Source organism: Peromyscus californicus, unplaced genomic scaffold, assembly GCF_007827085.1.
Source record: "Peromyscus californicus insignis strain IS unplaced genomic scaffold, ASM782708v3 Scaffold_11__1_contigs__length_118956290, whole genome shotgun sequence".
NCBI lineage: Eukaryota > Metazoa > Chordata > Mammalia > Rodentia > Cricetidae > Peromyscus > Peromyscus californicus.
The window spans coordinates 101567078-101589014 of record NW_026294402.1 but is presented as its reverse complement, the minus strand read 5'-3'; the positions used below and the strand labels follow the sequence as shown (position 1 = coordinate 101589014).

The 21937-nt window shown below is 48.1% G+C and overlaps 2 protein-coding genes and 1 long non-coding RNA gene across 16 annotated transcripts in view; 2 read left to right on the top strand and 1 right to left on the bottom strand.

Annotated features, from left to right (window-relative positions):
• The window catches only part of Dock3 (dedicator of cytokinesis 3), a 377571-nt gene extending 360016 nt beyond the window's left edge, over positions 1-17555 (top strand). For 4 of the 14 annotated variants that reach the window (XM_052719543.1, XM_052719534.1, XM_052719571.1 and 1 more), the window contains 7 exons: positions 377-515; positions 1357-1504; positions 8391-8509; positions 9515-9602; positions 12991-13113; positions 13598-13680; positions 14473-15368. In XM_052719543.1, coding sequence (XP_052575503.1) covers positions 377-515; positions 1357-1504; positions 8391-8509; positions 9515-9602; positions 12991-13113; positions 13598-13680; positions 14473-14982 — 1210 coding nt within the window. In that variant the 3' untranslated portion in view covers positions 14983-15368. Of the gene's footprint in view, positions 1-376; positions 516-1356; positions 1505-8390; positions 8510-9514; positions 9603-12990; positions 13114-13597; positions 13681-14472 lie in introns of all 14 variants that reach the window. The other 10 variants (XM_052719586.1, XM_052719562.1, XM_052719552.1 and 7 more) reach the window with 10 other exon arrangements.
• Positions 1653-8384, bottom strand: LOC128098512 (uncharacterized). Its single transcript, XR_008214272.1, has 2 exons — positions 7215-8384; positions 1653-6831 (listed from the first exon to the last, which is right to left on the bottom strand). It is a non-coding gene; the product is annotated as an uncharacterized LOC128098512 (long non-coding RNA).
• An 850-nt stretch (positions 17556-18405) lies between the features above and the next one.
• Positions 18406-21839, top strand: Manf (mesencephalic astrocyte derived neurotrophic factor). Its single transcript, XM_052719709.1, has 4 exons — positions 18406-18551; positions 19188-19315; positions 20096-20237; positions 21381-21839. Exons 1-4 carry the CDS (start codon positions 18467-18469, stop codon positions 21563-21565), a joined length of 540 nt encoding a protein of 179 aa, XP_052575669.1. The 5' UTR covers positions 18406-18466; the 3' UTR covers positions 21566-21839.
• The last annotated feature ends 98 nt before the right edge of the window (positions 21840-21937 follow it).

The window sequence follows — 21937 nt, the reverse complement described above, 5'->3', positions numbered from 1 at the left end:
TCCTGATCTCAGAGCAGATCTCATAAGTGTGTGCTGGATTAGGCACTGTTCAGACAAACATTCCATAGAAACAAGGATATAGGATTCTTGACGTAATTTATCATCTCTCTCTTTCATTCCTCCTGATATACTGCTAGTGCCTTCACGCTGAATGGCTATAATCCATTTAACTCTAAGGAGAGATTGTACTAGCATAAGCCTTCCCAGGATTCCTCTAGGCCTCAGACAGATGGGAACACTGGCTGTAGAATCCTCCCAGCCGGTGCTGTCTAAGGTTGAGTGTCACTGTTCCACAAATCTCTCCATTGCTCCTACTGCTTAGCATGCTTTCTTAGCTATTGCCTGATTCCTCCCTATTTCCTTCTCTTGTTCACAGCCCCATGAACTTAATGGGCACAGGCCGCCATTCATCATCCTCTCTCTCCTCACATGCATCTAGTGAAGCCGGAAACATGGTGATGATGGGTGACAGCTCTATGGGTGAAGCTCCTGAAGACCTCTACCACCACATGCAGGTACTGAAGCTGTGCAAGAATGAGCAGGGTATCATGGCTAAAAGACTCCCCTTTCTGGAGTCTGGTCTGGTGGCTGGAAACACTCTATCAAGTTCCCTAGTTCCTGGATTCAGGAACACACCTTTCAATAGCTAGCAAGGCAGCCTTCTTTCTACATACCACCCCAAGTCTTAGTTCCCATGCCTTATTTTACAAGCAGACCTTTATTTTCAGACCTAGCTGCTATTACAGATTGCATGGCAAAGGTCTTCTGCCAAATTAGCCTCCTGCTTGGCAGTCATTTTTTTTTAATTAAGAAATTTTTTTCATTCATTTTACACACCAATCAAAGACCCCCTCTTCCCTCCTCCCGCCACCCCCAGCCTCCCCCTCCAACCCCTCCACTCCCACCCACAAGAAGACAAGGCCTCCCATGGGGAGGCACATCCAGTAGAGGCAAGTCTAAGCCCTTCCTCCTGCACAAGGTGTCCAGTCATAGGTAGTGGGCTTCAAAAAGTCCACTCATGCACCAGGGATGGATTCTGATCCTACCGCCAGGGGGCCCCCCCAAGCATATCAAGCTACACAATTGTCTCGCCATGCAAAGGGCTTGGCAGTCTTGATGGCTAAGTCCTGCATTCTTTTCCATGTACAACACAATAGAGCCAACACAACTGTCCGCTTCTGTAGGTGGTATGGGTAGTCCTTAGTGCTTGCCATTAGTCCAGCCTCCAGCAGGGTCCAGAATACAGCATCAGTCACTTGGTCTGGGGATTTCAGGACATGAATGCATAAGCCAGCTCTCTCTCTGCCAGCTTTACAGTACTGATCATTCAGAATGCTGATTTTTCTTCCTTTGCAGCTTGCATATCACAACCCCAGGTACCAGGGCTCAGTCACCAACGTCTCTGTTCTATCCTCATCCCAGGCAAGCCCTTCTTCCTCCAGCCTGAGTTCTACTCATTCAGCACCATCCCAGATGATTACCTCTGCCCCTTCTAGCACCCGAGGTAAGGATGACAGGATGCTGCTTGCTGAAGGAGAATGGAAAGTTCCATAAACCCCACTTGTCTTTCTTTCAGCTGTACCTTATCTGTGAGAGTGACCTTGTCACCTTTTGTAGATTGATAAAAAAAAAAAATTTAAAGCAGACTTAGAAGAAAAATCAAAGACAATTTTATTAGAATTCGAGAAAATAACAGGGCAAGCAAGCTGGAGTTCCCATCAGCTGCCTGAAGGAGAGAGGTGGAAGGGGGAAAGAGAAAGTTACTCTTTCTCAGTTAGAAGTCAAGAAAGCAGGTAGGTTCAGCAGTGAAAATCTACAAGAAGCTGTAGTGAGGAGTGGAAATCATTGGGACAGGATTACTAGGAGAGGACATGCCCAGAGTATCAGAGAAGTAGGTTTAGGATTGAGTAGCTGTCCAGAAAAGGGAGATGGAAAGAGAAGAGAAAAAAAGTTATATCTTTAATAGAATGAAAAGTAACAAAGATGCGTTGGAAAACAAGGTGAGGACAAGAGAGAACTGAGTGTCCAGAGCCTTTTTGGAGTATGTGGGGGGTGTTTTTTATTTTGGATTTTGTTTTGAGATAGATTCTCACTATATAGCCCTAGCTAGCCTGGAACTCAATGTGTAGAACAGGTTGGTTCAAAATCACAGAGATCCACCTGCCTCTGCCTCCCAAAAGCTGGAATTAAAAGAGTGCCACCATGCTTTGCCTGCTTGTGTAGTTCTTATTGATGGGGAGCAAAATTGCCTTCCTAAAGAGTGACATAGGCCTTGCATGTAAGAGCAGTGTTCCACCTTCTGGGCCCACTAACGAGGAAATATTTGAGTTTGGTTTAGCCTTGTGGTTAGCTAAAAATGGTTCTGGGTAGCCGAGAATTTAGGGCACACCCAAGATAGAAGTAATAACTACCTGAATTAACTGTTTTCTGTTTTACCTTCTAGATTTCTTAGCTTTGAGCCAGTAATGAGTAAACAACAGCATACATCGCTGTCAATTTACCTTCTGTTTGGTTGAGGCCAGTTTGGACCCCTTGCCACTGATTTAGCTCTAACCTCAGTTATAACCAGTTTGTGGATCTTCATCATTTACTGAAGGGTCAGAATTGTTTATTTTTAATGTATCCATGGGAGGCCAGCACTTGGAAATGTTATAAGCATCATGGAGATTTTCCCATATAGTGTGTAAAATTGGTCTCCTTTTAGTAGTCTTTAATTCTGTATCTACCAGGGTATTACTTACCCACTGATCATGGTATTTGTCAGAGAAGACTCTGACATTGATATTTATATGCCTTAAATGATGCCTGCAAAGTTGATGGCTGCTGAGAGACTGTTCATTCTCTCTCTTCCTGCCTAGCAACCCCTATCATTGTGTTAGAGAATGCTTGTCTTTCAGCACCCATACTTGAAGGTTTGGGTCACCTCTCTAGCTGACTTTAACTCCTGCTCTGGCAGGATCCGCTGCTGTGCTGCTACTTGGTAGCCAGTATTGCATCTCTACTCAGTAAAAGACATGATCCAGGAAAATCTCAGTTCTTTCCCACTGAAATATTTGCCATGCACACAGTGGTCTGAGCCTGTCAACCACTCACTGGCTATTGATTTCAGGCTTCAGAAGAATAGGTTCTTTTTGTTCTGATTATTTTGTATACAAAGAACAAAGCCCAACTCTCTCCAAAGTATACAAGTCTGTGAGGCCCACAGTAGACAAGATGGAAAGAATCAATGTAATGTGGCCTGGTGGAAAGATGCAGTGGCCAGGTAGGGAAAACATTGGCAACGTGGAGGGAAGTGAGTGAGGCTGCAGTAGAGCAGTCACAGGCTTCAATTTAAAGCACCTTTTGACTGTCCATAGGTTCAGTGAGGAATTGAATGCTGAATATGGGGTACAGCTCTTTACAGTTAGCAGCCCTCAGTCTGCTTATTCTACTACCCATATTTGTAGCTAGAGTTTTCCTGCCTGGCCCACAGTCAGGACAAATCTCTCTCACCTGCCAGTCCCACAGCCACTCAGACCCAACCAAGTAAACAGAGAGACTTACATTGTTTAAACTGTTTGGCCTAATGGCTCAGACTTCTAACTATCTAGTTCTTACATCTTAAATTAATCCATTTCTGTAAATCTATACCCTGCCATGTGGCTCGTGGCTTACCAGCATCTTCACATGCTGTTTGTCATCATGGCGGCTGGCAGTGTCTCTCACTCAGCCTTCTACTTCCCAGCTTTATTCTCCTCCTTGTCCTGCCTATACTTCCTGCCTGGCCACTGGCCAATCAGTGATTTATTTATTGACCAATCAGCAACACTTTTGCCATACAGAACATCCCATAGCACATATTGCTTTCCTAATGTGAACTATGGGATCCAGACAAGAGGGGCCAACTTTAGGGAACACAATCTATGAAGGCTGCAAACTGAGACAGGACTGTGTATTATGAAAAGAGGGCTTTGGGAATAGAACGGAAGAAAAGCCCACAAAATAGCTGGGAATGTCTAGACATTGGTATTTCCAGTGTCTTGTGTAAGTGCCCTGATTAGACCTGCAGATACAAATTCCATAATACCATCTAGGAATTGTTGTTGTATTCCTTAACCTGAAGTCTCTGAGATATGCTCAGCCATATCTAAGACTTTATCTGGCTATTCCTTTTTTTCTGACTTTTTGTTTGTTTGTTTTTGTTTTTTGAGGGAGGGTTTCTCTGTTTAGTCCTGGCTGTCCTGGAACTCACTCTTTAGACCAGGCTGGCCTTGAACTCAAAGAGATCTGCCTGCCTCTGCTTCCCAAGTGCTGGGATTAAAGACACGCTCTACCACCTCCCAGATTTATCTGGTTATTCTTGCAGATTCATGATTATTGATAAACAGAAGGCATCAAATGATGGATATTTTAACTCAGTATTACTCTGATACTATCAGATTCCCTGGAATTGGAGTTACAGACTGTTGTGAGCTGCTTGATGGCGTTGCTAGGAACCAAACTCAGGTTTTCTGAAGAGCAACAGGTGTTCTTAACCACTGAGCAATCTCTCCAGCCCTGAGACTGTTTGATATTCCTCTGTGCTGTGGCTGCTATTAGAGACATTCCAGGCTAGCTGTTACCGCCTGTATTGGTTACTTTTCTCACTGCTATGACTAAATACCTGACAAGCAACTTGAGGAAGGGTTTATTTTGGCTCACAGTCTGAAAGTATTGCAGCAGGAGTATAAGGCAGCTGGTCACTCACTGGCTTCCTCCTGTTTTTCTGTTTATTCAGCTTAGGTCTCTGGCCCATGGGCTGGGTCTTCCCTCCTCAGACCTCTCTACACCCAGAAGCCTGACTTATAGGTGATCCTAAATCCAATAACAATAAGATTAGCCATATTACACCATCCATTTGTCCTTCTAGCAAACTAGTAACTGATTTGGTCCCTCATAAGCTTTTATTGAGTGCTCAGTGGAGAATCTGCATGGCTCTTTTCTAATGAGCACATCAGAGTAAAACAGAGGAAAATTTCTCCTGGGTATCTTTTTCTTTCTAATGTCTTTGTTGTCTGATGCTGCATAATATAAAGTGTTCTCAAAATTTAGATATCTTAAAACAGTTATTTCTTAGAACTCTGAATTAACAGGATGTTCTATGAGGAGTGGAACATATAGTTGAGAAAGGAAGTCATTGATGATCACCATTTTTAGAGACAAACCCTCATAATGGCTGAATTCCAAACTGTTACACAGAGGAAAGTTAAGAAAAGCCTCTTCCCCCCTCTGAGGCATTAATTGTATAAATCAACAAAATCGTTAAATAGAACTTGGCCCAAATCAGGGAACTAATAGCAAGGGCAGAAACAGTAAGAAAGAAAGGAAGCTTTGGACTACACTTGGACTTTGGACTACACTTGGACTACAGCATTCATAGAGTCTATATAGCAGTCAATCTGGAAAGAGTTGCATGCCCAGATGTCTGTCAGGCACAGTGTTGGACCTGTTGGGGAAGACAAACTGTGTGGGGCCAGTGAGATGGTTCAGTGGGTAAAAGCACTTGTCACACAGGCCTGCATTACCTGAATTCAACCCCCAGTACCCACAGTGGAAGGAAAAAATGGACTCCCAGAAGTTGTTCCCTGACCTCCACTCACACACAGTGTAGAGTAGTAATAGTTTTTAAAATAAATAGTTGTTTGTTTGTTTGTTTGTTTTTTAAGAACTATACAAGGGGCTGGAGAGATGGCTCAGCATCTCTGAGCTGTTATAATAAGAGCACTGGCTGCTGTTTCAGAGGTCCTGAGTTCAATTCCCAGCACCCACATGGTGGCTCTCAACCATCTGTAATGAGATCTGGTGCCCTCTTCTGGCCTGCAGGCAAACATGCAGGCAGAACACTGTATACATAATAAATAAATAAATTTAAAAAAAAAGAACTCTACAAAATCATAGGGGTAAGACTGATGTTTTCAAGTATATGTGGCAATGTAATAATGGATGCATTCTTGATAAACAAGGCAGTGAGGGGTCTGTTCGTTCATTAATGTTCCTTGTTACTAGTGAGGGAAAAGCTTGAATGGAATCCCCTTCCTCCTTGATCATAAGACCATTGACCTTCCTTGACATACTCATTGATGCGCTATGCTGTATGGTTCCTGTAACTGGAATCTCTGAGACCAGTGGCTGCAAAGTACAGTTGAAATTCTTGTAAGTCCGTGGCTCCCCCTGCTGGTCAAAAAGCTGATTAGGCCTGGGAAATAGATTTGTAATCCAGTGGCACTAGGACCCAATTTCCCTGTTCAACTGAAGTAGTTCAAAAGCTCCATGAGCAGACAAGCCCTCGTGGTATTTAAATGTATTCATGAAAGTTAACATCACCCTGTCCCACCAAGGGATTGGCTGCCTAGGACATAGGAAAGTGAGACAGCTGATTGAAGAAAATTAGTGCGCAGTACTCCTTTGTTAGAACACACGAGGGACCACCACGACTTGCATGTAAGTCCTCACCAGAGCCCTTAGGCCTTCAGGATGATGTCCTCCATCCCAGCCCAGTATGGATCAAGGCAGCACATGTGGATGCACAGTTGGTCTCATGAGCCAGGCTTCCTGAGGTGAGAGAACATAGTCTGAGGCAAGCAGTTCCAACCCTCTGCCTAGTGTAGAACAGACATGAAACAGACAGACTTTCTGAGTGAGTTGATGTCAGAGTGGTGTTCCTTCTGTCCTTTGCAGAGTCATGTCTGGAGGTTGCCCACAGGGCTGAGGGGCATTCACAGTCTCTCAACTGGGAAGGCACAGACAGATCAGTGGGATTTGGAGCTTTTTATAAAATTTCTTTTCTTTACATAGCCATCTTCTTGAGATTGCCTAAAAGCACAAATTTTAAAAGGGAAGATAAATATGAGTAAAGCCACAAGACAAAACAATTCAAATTTTTAAAACAGCCATACTCTATGCATTCCCTTATCAATGAAGATGTTATAAAAGATAAAAAGTCCTAAAGCCAGCCCAGAGGTTTTCTCCAAACAGCTGTGGGAAAAGCTACCTTGTTGGTATTTATGCAGACCTTTGGACTGAAATGAACACCTGGACTCTCAAGGACTCCTGCAGTGAGCTGACTGAAGATCTGGTTTTGCTTTGATTTGTTGGATTTTTTTTTTTTAACAGTACCAGCACCACAGGCCCAGAGGAGAGCCCCAGAGACAGTGGGTTTCAGGGACTCACAGGCCCTCTAGGAAGTACAGACTCACCTCTCAGCTGGAGCCCATGGGCTAGTCTCCACTGTCCAGCTTCTCAGAGCTGAGTCAGCCAGAAGCATCGCGGTCCGGATGACTTTGCTGTGGAGGGACTGGTAGTCAGTTGTCAGATGTAATGAATAGTGTGCATTTGTAGAACTTCATGTTACCCTACCACTGGAAAGCCAGGATATTATCTTACTGTTTCTATAGGAAGTTTCCTTAAGAACCACAGATGGGAAGTTCCTCAATGCTTTAATAGCACCTCAGCCAGCAATCACTGCAGTGGCTTCATTAAAAATGACATGAAAAGGAACAAAAGAAAATAGCATGAAATAAGTCAACTCAAGAGCCTTTGTCTAGCTGGACAGTAGTGGCGCACACCTTTAATCCTAGTACTCAGGAGGCAGAGGCAGGCAGATCTCTGAGTTCAAAGCCAGCCTAGTCTACAGAGTAAGTTCCAGGATATCCAGGGCTACACAGAGAAACCCTGTCTCAAGGGGAGGCGGGGAGCCTGGGTCCAAGTCCCTTGCCTTCTAGGTTGGTTCCATGTCCCTGAACTCAAGGGCCAGCAAGTATCAGACCACCTGCATATAGGGCCCTGGGCTTCCAACTAGCCTAGCTTTAGAGCTGTAATAGGCCCTACAGGTAGGCAGAATCAAGGCAGTGGGAACCTACCACCTGGAAGGGATATGCCAAAAAGGTAGTTGGAAGCCAGCTGAAAATAGAACCACTGGTGTTTGGAGAAGGTAAGTGTGTGTAGACCCAGTATGTCAAGTCAGAACTATGTGGTTGTTATTCCAAGTGTCTCTTGTCTTTGTGTGATGGCTCTATCACAAGCTGGCCTTGGCTCATACCTGGGTCCTCTGGAAAAGCCCAGTTCAGGCTACACCTCTACCCTGAGAACACAAGGTTCAAAAACCCCAAGCACTCTGTACCAGGCCTCAACTCTCCTTACCCTTTGCCTCTGGGTATGGTGGTAGCCTCTGTCAGTGGGTGTGCCTCAGCCAAGATACCAGATACAGTCTTCACCATTGAGTCACTAGATCTGCTTCACTCCTCCTGGGTTTTGCTGAGTTCACCCTAACTGTAAGAGACACCTACTCTGGTCCCAGTCCTAAGGATGCTTGGCCACTGAGCCCTCCATCTGTGGTTTGTCATCTGTTCGTGATTGTTCTCACTTGGTTACAGGCTCTCCCTCTCTGCCAGATAAGTACCGACATGCCCGGGAAATGATGTTGCTGTTGCCCACACATCGGGACCGCCCAAGCAGTGCCATGTATCCAGCAGCCATCCTAGAAAATGGACAGGTAGCAGACCCAGCCTTGACTATCTGTCCTCTGCTACAAGTGTGTTGGCTTGGGCTCCCTCATTGCATTTGCTAAACCTTTGCATGCACAGTCTTGCATGCCTCCTTCATTCTGTTATAAGGAAGCTGTTGGACTCCTAGTTGGGGAGGACAGTGAATCTGAGGGCCAGAAATCCAGTCAGAGTGCAGGCATGAGTAGACTGGTGGCAGGGTTGGAACTGCACCTGCCTGGGAGGCTTCCTAAATCTCTGGCCAGCTTTCTGAACTACCCATTCCCCATTCCTCTGGCATAAGATGTTGGTTTTTATAACATCCCAAGGAGACTGTAGTAAACATAGGTAGGAGGATGTCTGTGTGTCTTGCTAGGGTTGCCCTCCACACTTAGTTCTCTAGACACCCTGCTTGGACCAGCAAATAACACTTAGCCCTGTGTAGTTTGCCCCGGCCTTTCTATCTAAACCCATAAAAGTCACTTCCAAGTAACTGCCTAGGCCCAAGTGCCAGGAATTTCTCAGAGGCATCCCTCTGCCAGGCCGAGGGCAGATCTGACAGGAGAAGCTCAGAAGACTGGGACCTGCCAGACTCCAGATTTTGGTGCTGCCTTTCCCCTCAGCGCTAACCTGGACCTGGTGGGCCTTCCAAGAATTAAGACCTATCAGTGCTCACGGGGCAGACAGGGTCTTCAAATCCTTTCTGTCAGTGGTCTCCCTGGCAAATAGAAAGATGGGACAGTTAAATAATGGAAGGTACCTATGTCCTGCACAAGACAACCTGGGTGATGTCTCAAATATCCATGGAAGTGCTCAGATCCAAATATACCTAGACTGTTGTAACAGCCTTCCCAGAGCTGTGTGAAGATCTTAGCATATCTCAAGCATGAGCCATTTTACTGCTTTGATATCCTCATCTGAGCTTAGAACATTCTGGCTCCTGTAGTCCATAACACTGCCTCCCAGATGTTATCTGGCTGCTTTTACACTCTTTGATATTTTTCTCCTTCCTTCAGCCACCAAACTTCCAGCGGGCCCTGTTCCAGCAAGTAGTTGGAGCCTGCAAACCCTGCAGTGATCCCAATCTGTCTATGGCTGAAAAAGGTATTCTCCTCTCTCTAGGAGCTCTCCCATGTTTGTGCCATCTTGAGTGTCTGACTCTTGTTCTCGAGTTACCAACTGTCCAGGCCTGAGCCACAGCCCAGTGCCCAGGTCTGTCTACCTAGACATAGTGCTGGCCAAACCTCAGGTCACCTTTTAGACCACACCTGGCCTGGATCCTGTTTGTCTGTCTGTATCTCCCTCTCTCCAGGGCCCACCCTCAGAGAGGCCCAGCTGCCATCTGCCTTGAGTAATTCGTTATAATGCAGGCTGCTGTGGGTATCTACTCTCCTAAGTCCTTCCTAACAACTTCTAGAGTTTAGTAAAGCTAGTGGTCCCTCTGGGGCTTCAGAAACTTCTCCATGGAGCTCAGAATGGACTGTGGCCAAGGAAAGCCCCAAAGGAATAGAAAATATATACTACAGTGTATTTCCCCAAAGTAAGTTTCTACAGGGAAAACTCCGGGTGCTTCAGTGAAGTCCAGTATTTGTTTAGCCACTCTGGCTAGCGACTACTGGGTCCATCTGTACTACACCGTGCCATTGAGAAACTCTCCCTAGAGCTGTAGCTATATAGATGGTGACTCGTTACCTTGTGTTCTACAAGCTGATGTAAGAACCAGCATCCAACCTCTATAACCTTGACTGAAGCCCCAGACACCCAAGTTAATTTTAGCACAGCAGTACCTACATGGGGACCATGCTGAGCTTGTCTGTCCACCAGAACCTGGTCCCATAGTCCTCGCCTCTCTTCCATCCGCGGTGTTTAGTGCATATTCACTTCCCACCAATATAGTCTATCGTCCCTGAGCCCATCAGACCATGTCCCTTCAAAGCTTTCATCATGTTGTCATTGCACCTGCTTACCAAGTGCTGTCTGCTCTCCCCACTGTCATTGTTACCCCTCTTGGTTGTTGTAGAGGATTGTTTTTAAGGAGTCCAAACACTGGGTCCAAAACCTTGGTTCCTAGTGGGCATTAATGCCAGATGCTCAGCCACAAAGGCCCTACTGAAGATGACTTCCTAACCTCAAGGCTGCACATCCTGAAAAAGTGGCTTCTTGGATTCCTGCACCTATGACCCCAAAACAGTGGGCCTTTTTGCCTGGAAAGCCAGAATCCACAGTGGGTTTTCTTCACCTAAGATGCAGAGCAATCTCAAAACTAGCCAAGAGTCACACAGCTCAGAGCTCAAATGAGTATCGGTGGTCAGACCAGGATGCTACATCAGCTGGACACAGAAGAGCCTCAGGCCTCAAGCTAACTGCAGCAAGGAGCTGGACACGCCCACCCTAGGTGTCTGAGAACAAAAGCTGAGCCCAGAGCTACCTTATCCAAACTACAAGGTCAGCACTTAATGGCAACACATTAGACAACTTCCCATTGGTAATACACAGGCCAGAATAACTCCTGGGTCCCCCTCGAAACCTACCTCTCACCTGTAGGTTCTTTTCTTTGCCAGTCCCTCCCAGACAAGACAAGCCTGCCCTTAGGTCAGGGACTGTGCACTGGGAACCTCAGGCCAATGCTGAGGAGCTTTTAATGCTGATAGATGACAGGACACAGTGGTTATTGCTCTTATTGCTCTTCTCCTAGAATAAATCATTCTCTTGGCCACTCCACATGTCAAAGGTCCACTGGCCTCGCTGCAGATTTGTGGTTTCTGATTGACATGGAATGACTCACCCAGACACCATCCTAAGCACACCATTACAGCCTTCCTAGCATTCTTCCCCTAGAGTGTCCCCAACCTCAAGTTCCCGTGGACCCTTGGGGTAAACTTTTGCAGCCCATTTGGTTCTTTCAGGAGTTAAGGACATGTCTGAGGTCTTGGGTTGTCAGGTCCTTTTGGAGAAGCTTCTTGGGGTCGTCTCTAAGCTGCCGCTTCCAAGACCTGTGGCTTTCATTGAAAATGTCATCTTTGGGGGAAGAGAGCTTGGGTGCTTAGAAACAAGAAGCCCCTGCTAGATCTTGGAGAACCTGGGAGAGGATACACCTATTCTTGAGCTCAGGCTTTCTGAGGAAGCCATCTGATTCTTATCAGATTCAGAATTCTTTCCTGCAGGTAACAGCTCAGTGGCTACTCATCAGATTCAGATGCCTTCTTCCTGCTATTAGCCATCGATATATCATGAGATTAAGTAGTCCTTGTAATTGAAGTTTTACCTGTAAGCCCATGCTAGCCCCTGAGCAGAGAGATGAAAAATGTCATCCCTCCATCCATGGAAGGCCTTGGTCCCAGCGCTTTGGACCATATCCTACTCAAAGGCCAGAGTCCAACTCTTTCTAGAGACTCCCCAGCTCCCATCAGGCCTTGGAATTCTCCATTGAGTGTCTGGGCCATTAAAGCCCAAACCTTGGATACATTGAGCTCCCTTTAGCTACCACTGCCTTAAAACTGAACCCGTACTAGACATTTGTACTCTACATAGGCTGCCTTTCCAAAAGGCCCCATGAGAGGAGAGGCATGTTTCTTCTTGATAGCATGTTTGTTCTCGGAAGAGAATCAATTAAACATGCTTCACATTTCCTTCTCTGCACCTGCAGAGTAGCCAAACCCCAGACTGTGAAGTGTAGCCACTGCTCTTCTCTCCTTTACAAAGAACTTTGACCCCAGCTGTAGCCAAAGAGCCAGTACTGAGGCACCTGACTGCTCTGTCTGGGGCCTGCTCTGTTCTGCATCCATGGACTTTATTGCCTCCTCCTTTCTCAGGAAGCAGTGTGTTCCCCTGGGTCTAGGCTGAAACTCCTGGGCTTTGTAACTTTACTCCAGTGAGTACCTTAAATACCTCTCCTTGCTGTGAAAATGTCTTGCTCTTAAACCAGCCAGTGAGCCTAAGAAAAACAGGGATGGGCCACTGTTCTAAGTGCCACCACAGGCCCTTTGTGGAACTAGCGGAGCTGCTTCTCAAAGGACACTGCCTCTTATCTCCTGTCCTGCTCCCGGCTTTTCACACAGGGCATGGGCACTGCAAGGACCCTGGCTAATTCTTGACTTGGGAAGAGCTCTGTGTCCTGTGCTCTGTGTGTTATTGACCTCTTCAGCCTGCCCTGTTCTCTCCTGTGGTCTTCTGGTTTTTCTCCTGACAGATGCCAGAGTCTGCAGGTGTTTACTCCTTATTGTACTTTCTCTCAGTTTGCCTTTTCCCCAACACTCTTCAGAAATCAGCTTACTCATGCCATCACAGGCAGCTTCAATCACTGGCCAGTCGTCTCTCTAGGTCACAGTGCCTTCCTTGCTTGGCCAATGTTTTCAGCTGTAGGGCCTGACATGCCACTTGTATGCTGGCTACTCAGAGCTCACCCAGAGAAGCTTCAGGCTATAGGGCAGCTTCTCCAGATGGGAAGCTCAAGAAGTAACCTCCGTTCACTCCATCTCTTTCCACCCTTCAGCGGTGCCAGCAGCCCCCAGCAGCTGGAGCCTGGATAGCGGAGCCCAAGAGGCACAGCCCTTCCTGTCTGCCCTCATGGGGCCCATCCTGGCCCCCCCAGTGCCTCCCCGAAGCCTGCTGCATGGTAAGCGGGTCTCCCAAATAGTTTCTGGTCTCAAACTTTGACCAAGGGCTAGATCAGCAGCTGTCTAGGCCATCTCAGCCAAGGAACAAAACATCCATACCACAGAAAGGAGCCTGCTGAACATTGGGGCCAATAAAGATTTTGAGTCCTGCAAGCTAGCTCAGTAAAGCCATCCCAGCCAGGGAGGCTGAAGACAAAATCAACCATGCCAGATACACCACTCACCAGTCTGCCATCAACCTGCCAGCGGACTAGACCATCTCCTGCCTGAAGCCTGTCTCAACCTTCCCGGCCTCCTGTGTAAAATTACCCCAGCGACCTGTGTTTTACAGACTGTCAGTATAAAAGAAGGTTTTCTGTGGCCTTCAATGCTGAGGTGTTCTTGGGGACTTTTCCACACCTGCCCAGTGCCCAGCAAGGTCATGCTGCCGTGCAGCTTATGCAAGGGTCCCCAGCTGAGGCTGTGGTTCTGTTCCCTTTACAGGTCACTACTCCCTACACTTTGACGCCTTCCACCACCCTCTGGGTGATGCCCCCCCAGCCCTCCCTGCCCGGACCCTGCGCAAGGTAATGTACTGAAGCAACTGTCCTACCGCCTCATCTGCTGTAGGATCACCCCTGGGGCCTACAAGAGGAACCTGCCTCCCCTGCTCCTCTGTCCTGAGAGCCTAAGCTGGCAGAAGCTGGGGGTGGCCAGAGCCACACTAGAGCAGCAGGCGACCCATGCATCCTGCAACGAATGTGATGAGGGCAGGGAGAGCAGAGGGTCTTGTGGACAACACTTGACAACAAGACAATGTGTGTAGGGAGCATTGAGAAACTTGGGGGTCTCAACACACTGTAGTCCAGTAGCTAATTAAATGTCCCTGTGGTGGGTTATAGAGTTTAAAACTACTGCCAACTGAAAATGAGAAATATCAGGCACTAAAATTTTACAAAAAATTCAAGAGGTAAAATTTGAATCCTGTTGTTAGCTTGATTTTTCTGCAAATGGGAAAAGACTAAGTCTGTGACAGATTTTAGCAACAGATTAACATTCATTTGATCTGTGGCCCACCAGGTTCCTTCTGCCTGATGACCCAGCCCTCCTGTCAGTCAGTAACTCAGACCATACCCAACCTGGGACTTGGCCCCAGGTGCATCAATGCCCAGCAGCCAAGGCAGGGGCATTTATTGGCCCTCAGAAATAATAGTGATTCTGGGCTCCACTAGCTTGCTTTTGGGGGGAGATACTTAGAAACAGATGTGAAGCTGCTAAGATTTTAAAGTCGGTTGATAAGCAGACTCTTGGTCTCCACATGGCAGGCCAGCCCACCTGTCTAGAGGGGTTCTAACTTACCCACCCTTTCCTTCGCACAGTCTCCTCTCCACCCCATCCCAGCCTCCCCTACAAGCCCCCAATCGGGCCTGGATGGCAGCAACTCTACGCTGTCTGGCAGTGCCAGCAGCGGTGTGTCCTCCTTGAGTGAGAGTAACTTTGGGCACTCCTCAGAGGCCCCACCTCGAACAGACACCATGGACTCCATGCCAAGCCAGGCCTGGAATGGCGATGAAGACCTTGAGCCACCCTACCTCCCTGTCCACTACAGCCTCTCTGAGTCTGCTGTCCTTGACTCCATCAAGTCCCAGCCATGCAGAAGCCACTCAGCTCCAGGGTGTGTCATCCCTCAGGACCCCATGGACCCACCTGCGCTGCCACCCAAGCCCTACCACCCCCGCCTGCCAGCCCTAGAGCACGATGAGGGTATGCTACTGCGGGAGGAAGCTGAGAGGCCAAGAGGCCTGCACCGAAAGGCCTCACTGCCTCCTGGGAGCGCCAAGGAGGAGCAGGCCCGCATGGCCTGGGAGCACGGCCGAGGGGAACAGTGAGGAGCAGAGGCAGCTGTACCACCACCTTCCATGAGCAGCTGGCCCAGGCACTCCAGGTCTGAAAAGCAAGTCCCTCCCAGGGAGCTAGAGGCTTGGCACTCAGGAGAACACCACCAGAGTCTCTGTTCTACTGCCGTGAACTCATGTATTACCATGTCCAGAGGCCACAGCAGCATGAAGGGTTGTGGCTTCTCTTTTATTTCAGTTTTTGTTTCCATTTTTCTGGGTTTTCCTTTACGCAGTAGTTGCTTTCTTCCTCCTGCAGTTCCAGACCACATGGAGCTATATGGAGATATTGCACAGACAGAATGCTTGGCAGCATTGCAGAGTCCAGGAGTTAGAGCCCAGACCCTCCTTTCAGGGTAGAGATGGCGAAGAATGGAAATTGCACTAGGGACCTCTTCCTTTGCTGTATGACAGAAAAACTCATGGTTGCATTCAGGGATTGCAAGGACCACATGGACTACATGTCACTGGTGGACAAAGGGGCCACAAGCCGTTTTGCACAAATGCTTGCCCACCTGCCCACTCTTACCTAGGAGTGTGCAACTGAGGGGCTGGTCAGGCACATGACTGGCCTAACTGCATGCCCAGGGCACACTGCCAGGCTTCCATGGGCCAGCCTTGTTTGTCTCTTATCCCACTTTGGACGTTAGTCGTCACTTTTAGTTTGGACCTTTCGCTCCTTTCCACTCAAAACACCTCATGATCTGCAGAAGCCTCCCTGGCTCAAATGGACTTGCAAGGGTTATCTCTTACGCCCTGGGGCTTGAATTAAATGAAGCTAGAAGGGCTGTCACTCCTGCAGGGAGTCAGACCCCTTCCTTTGTAGTAGAAAGAGCTGGTGTAAGAGTGAGGCTGGAGTGTGGCAGGAGCCAGAAAGCCTCTTAGCTTTCACAAGTGGCCCCAAACACCTGCCATTTAGCGCCTGAATCAGGGATTTTCAGCACTACCTCTGAGCCTTGGGGTTGGCTGCCCAGCCTGGCTTCCAGGCCCTGAGGATGTGTGGTCAGGTTCAGCAAGCTCCTGGGTTTAAAACATTTAAAAAAAAATTAAATTAAAAAAGAAAAAAAAAAGATGGGAGAACACTAATTTTGGAAGCAGAGAGCAACACAGGTAAAACTGTTATCTTCCAAGTAGCCAAGTACTGAACCCTCCACTCCACACCCATAGGGATCGCCACTCAGGGTTCAGGATGGGCAGAAGGGCAGTTTTTCAAACCTCCCCAGTCTGTTAGGCAGGGCACAGTGGTGACTATAGGAAATTCTTTCATGTCAGGGCACTGATTTTTCTCTTGGTATTATGGTGGGGGTATGGTAATATTTCACCAGGGTGCTTCTAAGTTACTTTAAAATATAACCTGTTTTGAGACAATGTTTTCCTTTCATTTGCTTACATTCACATCAGTGATGGCCATAAGACTACCTTCTCCTTGGTGAGCAGGTATGTTGCTCCCTTACTCCCTTCAACTTGTTGGCCTTCTGGCCTCCTGTGGCCAAGTTCTGGGCCTAGCTGCTCATCCTTTTTCCACAGTTCTTTCCCAAACAGAAAATTCCATGGCCAGGGTGTATTTCTCTTATAAACAAGTTCAATAGAACTGCCAGCAAATAACCTAAGGAAAAAGATAGAAGGCCCATTTTCCTCCAGAGTATGCTGGGGTCCAGGTACAACAGTGCAGGGCTTTCTGATACCCTCAGGATCATCCAGGCAGAGGAGAGCAGAGACTGCTGAGGATGTAGGCCAGTCCAGGGAGCCCTGGCTCCAAGGGCACACACACTTGCTCCTGAGCCTACATCTATTGGTAAGCTTGTCTCTGGACCGTCTGGGTTCACAGGTATGAGGGTCAAAGTCTTGCTTTGAATGTGATTCTTAGGTAGGGCAGCGTTAGGTTTCCAGGCACATCTGAACCTCAGTCCACAAAGGCAGTCAATTATCACATGCAGACATCTACCTTCTCCACTTGGTGACACAGAAGGTAGGGAAGGGAGTGTAGGGTTAAGTTCCTTGGCCTTGCTTTATGCAAGATGAAATATATTTGTGTTGTCCCTCTCCATTTTCCCCAACTGGATGAAATGGACCTATTCTGAATACTTTCTATTGAAAAACCAGCCAGTGTGAGGGAAATGGGAAGCCAGAGATCAAAATCCTTTGAAAAGATTGTGAAATACTGATTTTCATTCTTTCAAGCATATTTGTAAATACCTATTTGAATGCTGTGTATTTGTACAGGAATTTGAGCAAAAAATGTATAGAGTGTGATGTCTAATTGGTAATAAGCCCTATAAATGTGTTTTTAACCTCTGGCATTCTGTGCTTATTTAAAACAAGAAAACTTCTAACCATTTCCTTTGTGTATTCATGTCTAAAGAAAAACTGATTTTAAAATGATCTTACCTGTACCAGAAAAGTTAAAGAAAAAAAATTGTGCCGGTGTCCCAAGAGGTATTTTACTGTATATATTGTGGTAGCATGTTATAAATCCAACAAGTAATGTGAATTTTAGATGTAAATATCTGCCAATTGACTCCCCACTCCCTTGACTGCTGTGATGTGAATTAAAGATGAATACCTGATATTGATCCACTGATTTCACTGACTGGGAGCATAAGTGCCCCTCTCAAACCCTTGTCGCCGGGCTCCAAGCCCTTTTAGCTCCAGATACCTTTCTGTACTTAGCCGGCCGTTCTCCGTATTCTGCCCTCGAGGGCGAGTGGCCAAGTCCTTGCACTTAGTATGAGTGCAGTCTAGGCGGTAACATCTCCAGTTCCCATCTGCGCATCTCCAAGAGTGGGACATAAAACCTCCCAAGATCCCCTGGCCTCCACTGGGAGGCCCTCAGAGGTCCAGGACAGCAGCCGACTTTCACAGGCCTGGAGCCTTTCGTCTGGGAGGTTCTGCATTCCGACCCAGGATAAGGAGGGGTGTGGGCAGCTGGCGAATGAAGGTGGACGCTCTCAAAAGATTGGTTCGCCAATACACGTGGTGGCTCAAAACAACCCTTTCTGATCCTTACTCGCGCCGCTTATCCTGCTGGGTGTCTGGTGACGCCAGAAATCCTGCGCTAGGAGTCCGGGGCCTGGGAGGGGACTGGGTGTGGAGCCAAAAAGGGGTACTCGGGACGAGTCACCAGATTCAGAGGCTTCCCTGCAGCAGCCAAAGCAGCTGCCCCTACCCAATATGGCGACCGTGCAGCTTCCGCCCAGCCGCTTTCTATGGACCGCCCAGGCTCAATCAGCAACGGACAACTGTCTAGGGTCCGGACGCCACAGCCAATGAGGAAGGGTAGCGTGGAGCCGCCGGCCTGGGCTCCGGGGCACGTGGACCAATGAGAATGCGGCATGTGGGTGGGCGCGGGGGCCGCCCGCCAATGGGAAGCTCCGGTTTGTGTCCCAGCCCCCTAGGCGGCGCACCGCGCCGGGTGCGGTTCATTCGCGCGGCGGCGGCGGCGGTGGCGGTGGCTGTGGCGGCGGCGGCAGCAGAGGAGATGTGGGCTACGCGCGGGCTGGCGGTAGCGCTGGCCCTCAGCGTGCTGCCTAACAGCCGGGCGCTGCGGCCAGGCGACTGCGAAGGTACGGGAAGGGGCGGCCAGGCGGCGCTGAACCCAACGGAACCGAGGGGGCGGGTGCTCCTCCTGGCGGGGTCCGCTGGAGCAAGGGCCTCGGAATTATTACCCGGGCCTAGAAACTGACTCGTTTAGGGGAAAGCATCGGCTCAATCACGTTGAAAACTTGGCCGGAAGCCCACAGACGCGGGAGTTTCTGTCCTTTTTCATCACTGTTTAAAGATTCCGGGAAGGGACCCCGTGGGCCGCAACGGCCTCTTGGAGTTGCCAAGCTTCACTTAAGGGTTCGGTGTTGTACTTGGAATAAGGAACATTTTGATCGTTTGCTTCAGCCTCCAATCTGTCCCTTATGAGGTCACAGTGAGTTCCCTTTCAAGGACACGTGTCCACTCTCGGCTTAAACTTGAAAACAGCAGAGAGGATTGTGTGTGGGTCACTGGGGTAATGTTCATTCCCGGCATGCACTGGGTATTAGGACCCCAGCAACCTAAGGGTTCTGTGCACCTCTAAGTACCTGAGTAAACCAATGATGAGAAACGTTTTAATGATCATCTCATCCCTTCCACCAAAACTGCTGACAGAGTTTCTTCCTGGTGAAATAGAGACTAGTAATTGCTTAACATTTGTCTTTCCTCTTTTCCAGTTTGTATTTCTTATCTGGGAAGATTTTACCAGGACCTCAAAGACAGAGATGTTACATTTTCACCAGCCACTATTGAAGAAGAACTTATAAAGTTCTGCCGTGAAGCAAGAGGCAAAGAGAATCGGTTGGTGAGTAGCTGGTGACCCATCCAGGCTCTCCCTGGCTCGGGTGTACTGTCCACTTCATGATGAGACATGTCTGTAAACTAATTCGAGACTGAAGTATTTTTAGCCTGTATTTATTAAGCGTCTATGAGCTGAGTATTGGTAATGCCAGAAGAGAACAATGACAGGCAGATGCACAGCAGGGAAGGGTGTGTCTGTGAAGAAAATAGACTAGGAGAGTGTGGGGGTTGGGAGGCTACTAGAGAAAGTAGTCAGGTATCTCTGAGGAAGGGGATCCATCAGTGGAATGAGTGTGCAAAGGCCAGAAAGAGTTTGGTGTGTTTGGGATCAGAAGTAGTTAGCTAGGTGCCCCACCGTGGCCAGGGCCAAGTCAACGGCAAGAGCCCTCGTAAAGCATTGGCCTTCGTAGCTTTAGTTTCTCTGGCAGTCTCTCATTGGAACTCTGATGGTTCTTAAACTCATCTGGAAACTCTGGGACTGAGCACATATCAAGTGCCTAGAGTTCACAACAGCCAGCTCTGGGCAAGTACTTAAAACATGAGGCCCTGGCAGAGAGAAGTTTCCAAGGTGACCTAATAACAGCTGTTGTCTGGAGTTGGAGAGGTGGTTATGAAAGTGTACTGCTCTTGCAGAGGACCTGAGTTTAGTTTCCAGCACCCACAACACTGCTAACTCCAGCTCCGGGGAATCCAGTGCCTTCTGGCCTCCTCGGCACCTGCACACACGTGACTTAGACATGCACGTAAATTCTCCTTTAAGGCTTTTGGGTTTTTTTTGCTACAGTGCTACTACATCGGGGCCACAGATGATGCAGCCACCAAGATCATCAACGAGGTGTCAAAGCCCCTGGCCCACCATATCCCTGTGGAGAAGATCTGTGAGAAGCTGAAGAAGAAAGACAGTCAGATCTGTGAGCTAAAATATGGTGAGTGTGACCAGAACTGTGCATCTCCTGCGATGTCTACATGCCCTTCTGGGCTTGCTTTCTAGCCAGAAAAGTCATCGTGAGGGTTTATAGCATGATGGATGACATTCTGCTGCAGTTCAGAGACTTCCATATCAAAGCTAGGTGGAGGTCAGAAGTTGAGAAGGTGAGTTGTTAGCTTACTTCGAAAGAGGGAGGAGGCCGGGCAGTGGTGGCGCACGCCTTTAGTCCCAGCACTCAGGAGGCAGAGGCAGGCAGATCTCTGTGAGTTCCAGGCCAGCCTGGGCTACAGAGTGAGTTCCAGGGAAGGCACCAAAACTACACAGAGAAACCCTGTCTCGGAAAAAAAAAGAAAGGAAGGAAGGAAGGAAGAGGAAGGAAGATTAGCCAAAAGGCCAGCTAATAGCACAGTGTAGACACAGAATATAGAGAGAAGTGTAATACATGAGGTAGACAAGTTGGACGGGGCCTTGGGGTTTGGTGAGGAATTTGGCTTTTAGTCTGAGTGAAGTTGGGAGCAGTTGACAAACTTTTGAGCAGAGAAGTGATGTAATGAGACTTTAACAGACTTGTCATGGCTGTATTTCTGATGGCCATAAAACCTTTAGCCCAAGAGTGATTGGAGTCACAGCATCACCATAGCAGAGCCCATCTCATTGAGAAGAGCCAGGCCTCTCCCATACAGTTTAAACCATGCCAGTGTTGTCCAAGAACCTTGTGTTTGTGGTGTGTGCTTGTGCTAATTTGGTACCCTGGTTGGTTCTGATACAGGTCTGTCTGGGTCATATGGGTTATGGAGTAAGCTTTGACTCTGGTGCCTTGATGGGGACCCAGGGGATATGTCTGCTCTGTCACCAGCCTGGAACTGTCATTCTGTGCTGACATGTAGAAGGTCCTTGGGGAACTGGAGCTGTGTTTCCCCTCTGAACCATGTGGGTTCTCTGCACTGCGTGTCCTGTAGTGGATACTGACAGCCTGAGGTGGCCCTCTTGCTGAAGAATGCCAGTTCCCTCTTGGCGCAGTGTGCATATGTCTCCCCTGCTGCGTGTAGGCTGGTCCTCCTAAGGAATGGTTTGGCGAGCAGCACAGCTGGGGGCCGCAGCATCTGCTACCCAGCCATTCACTCTCCTGCTCTCCCTGCAGACAAGCAGATTGACCTGAGCACAGTGGACCTGAAGAAGCTCCGGGTGAAAGAGCTGAAGAAGATCCTGGATGACTGGGGGGAGATGTGCAAAGGCTGCGCAGAAAAGTCTGACTATATCCGGAAGATAAATGAACTGATGCCTAAATACGCCCCCAAGGCAGCCAGCGCACGGACTGATTTATAGTCTGCCCAATCCCTGCTGCACCCGAGGGGAAAAACAGTTCTCCTGTCTCTTCCCCAAACAACCATTTTGTAATTTATTTTTGAAGTGGGCTCCTGACAATGACATGTGAAGCCTGGAGCTTTCCTAATGACGCTGGCCCTGCGGTGCCCCCTCCCCGAAGAGGGAGGGATTTCCTTCCTTCTTTTGCTGGTTTACTCTAGGACTTCAAAGTTTGTCTGGGATTTTTTTATTAAAGGGAAAAAAAAAAATCTGTCTTTGGAGAGTTGAACTGAAACAGGATTGTGTCCTGTAATCTACTGGTTTACCTTTCCAGGCTGTAAAAGTCCCTTGGCCTGCCAGTGCCAGAAACTCCCATAACAGGATTTAGGGGCA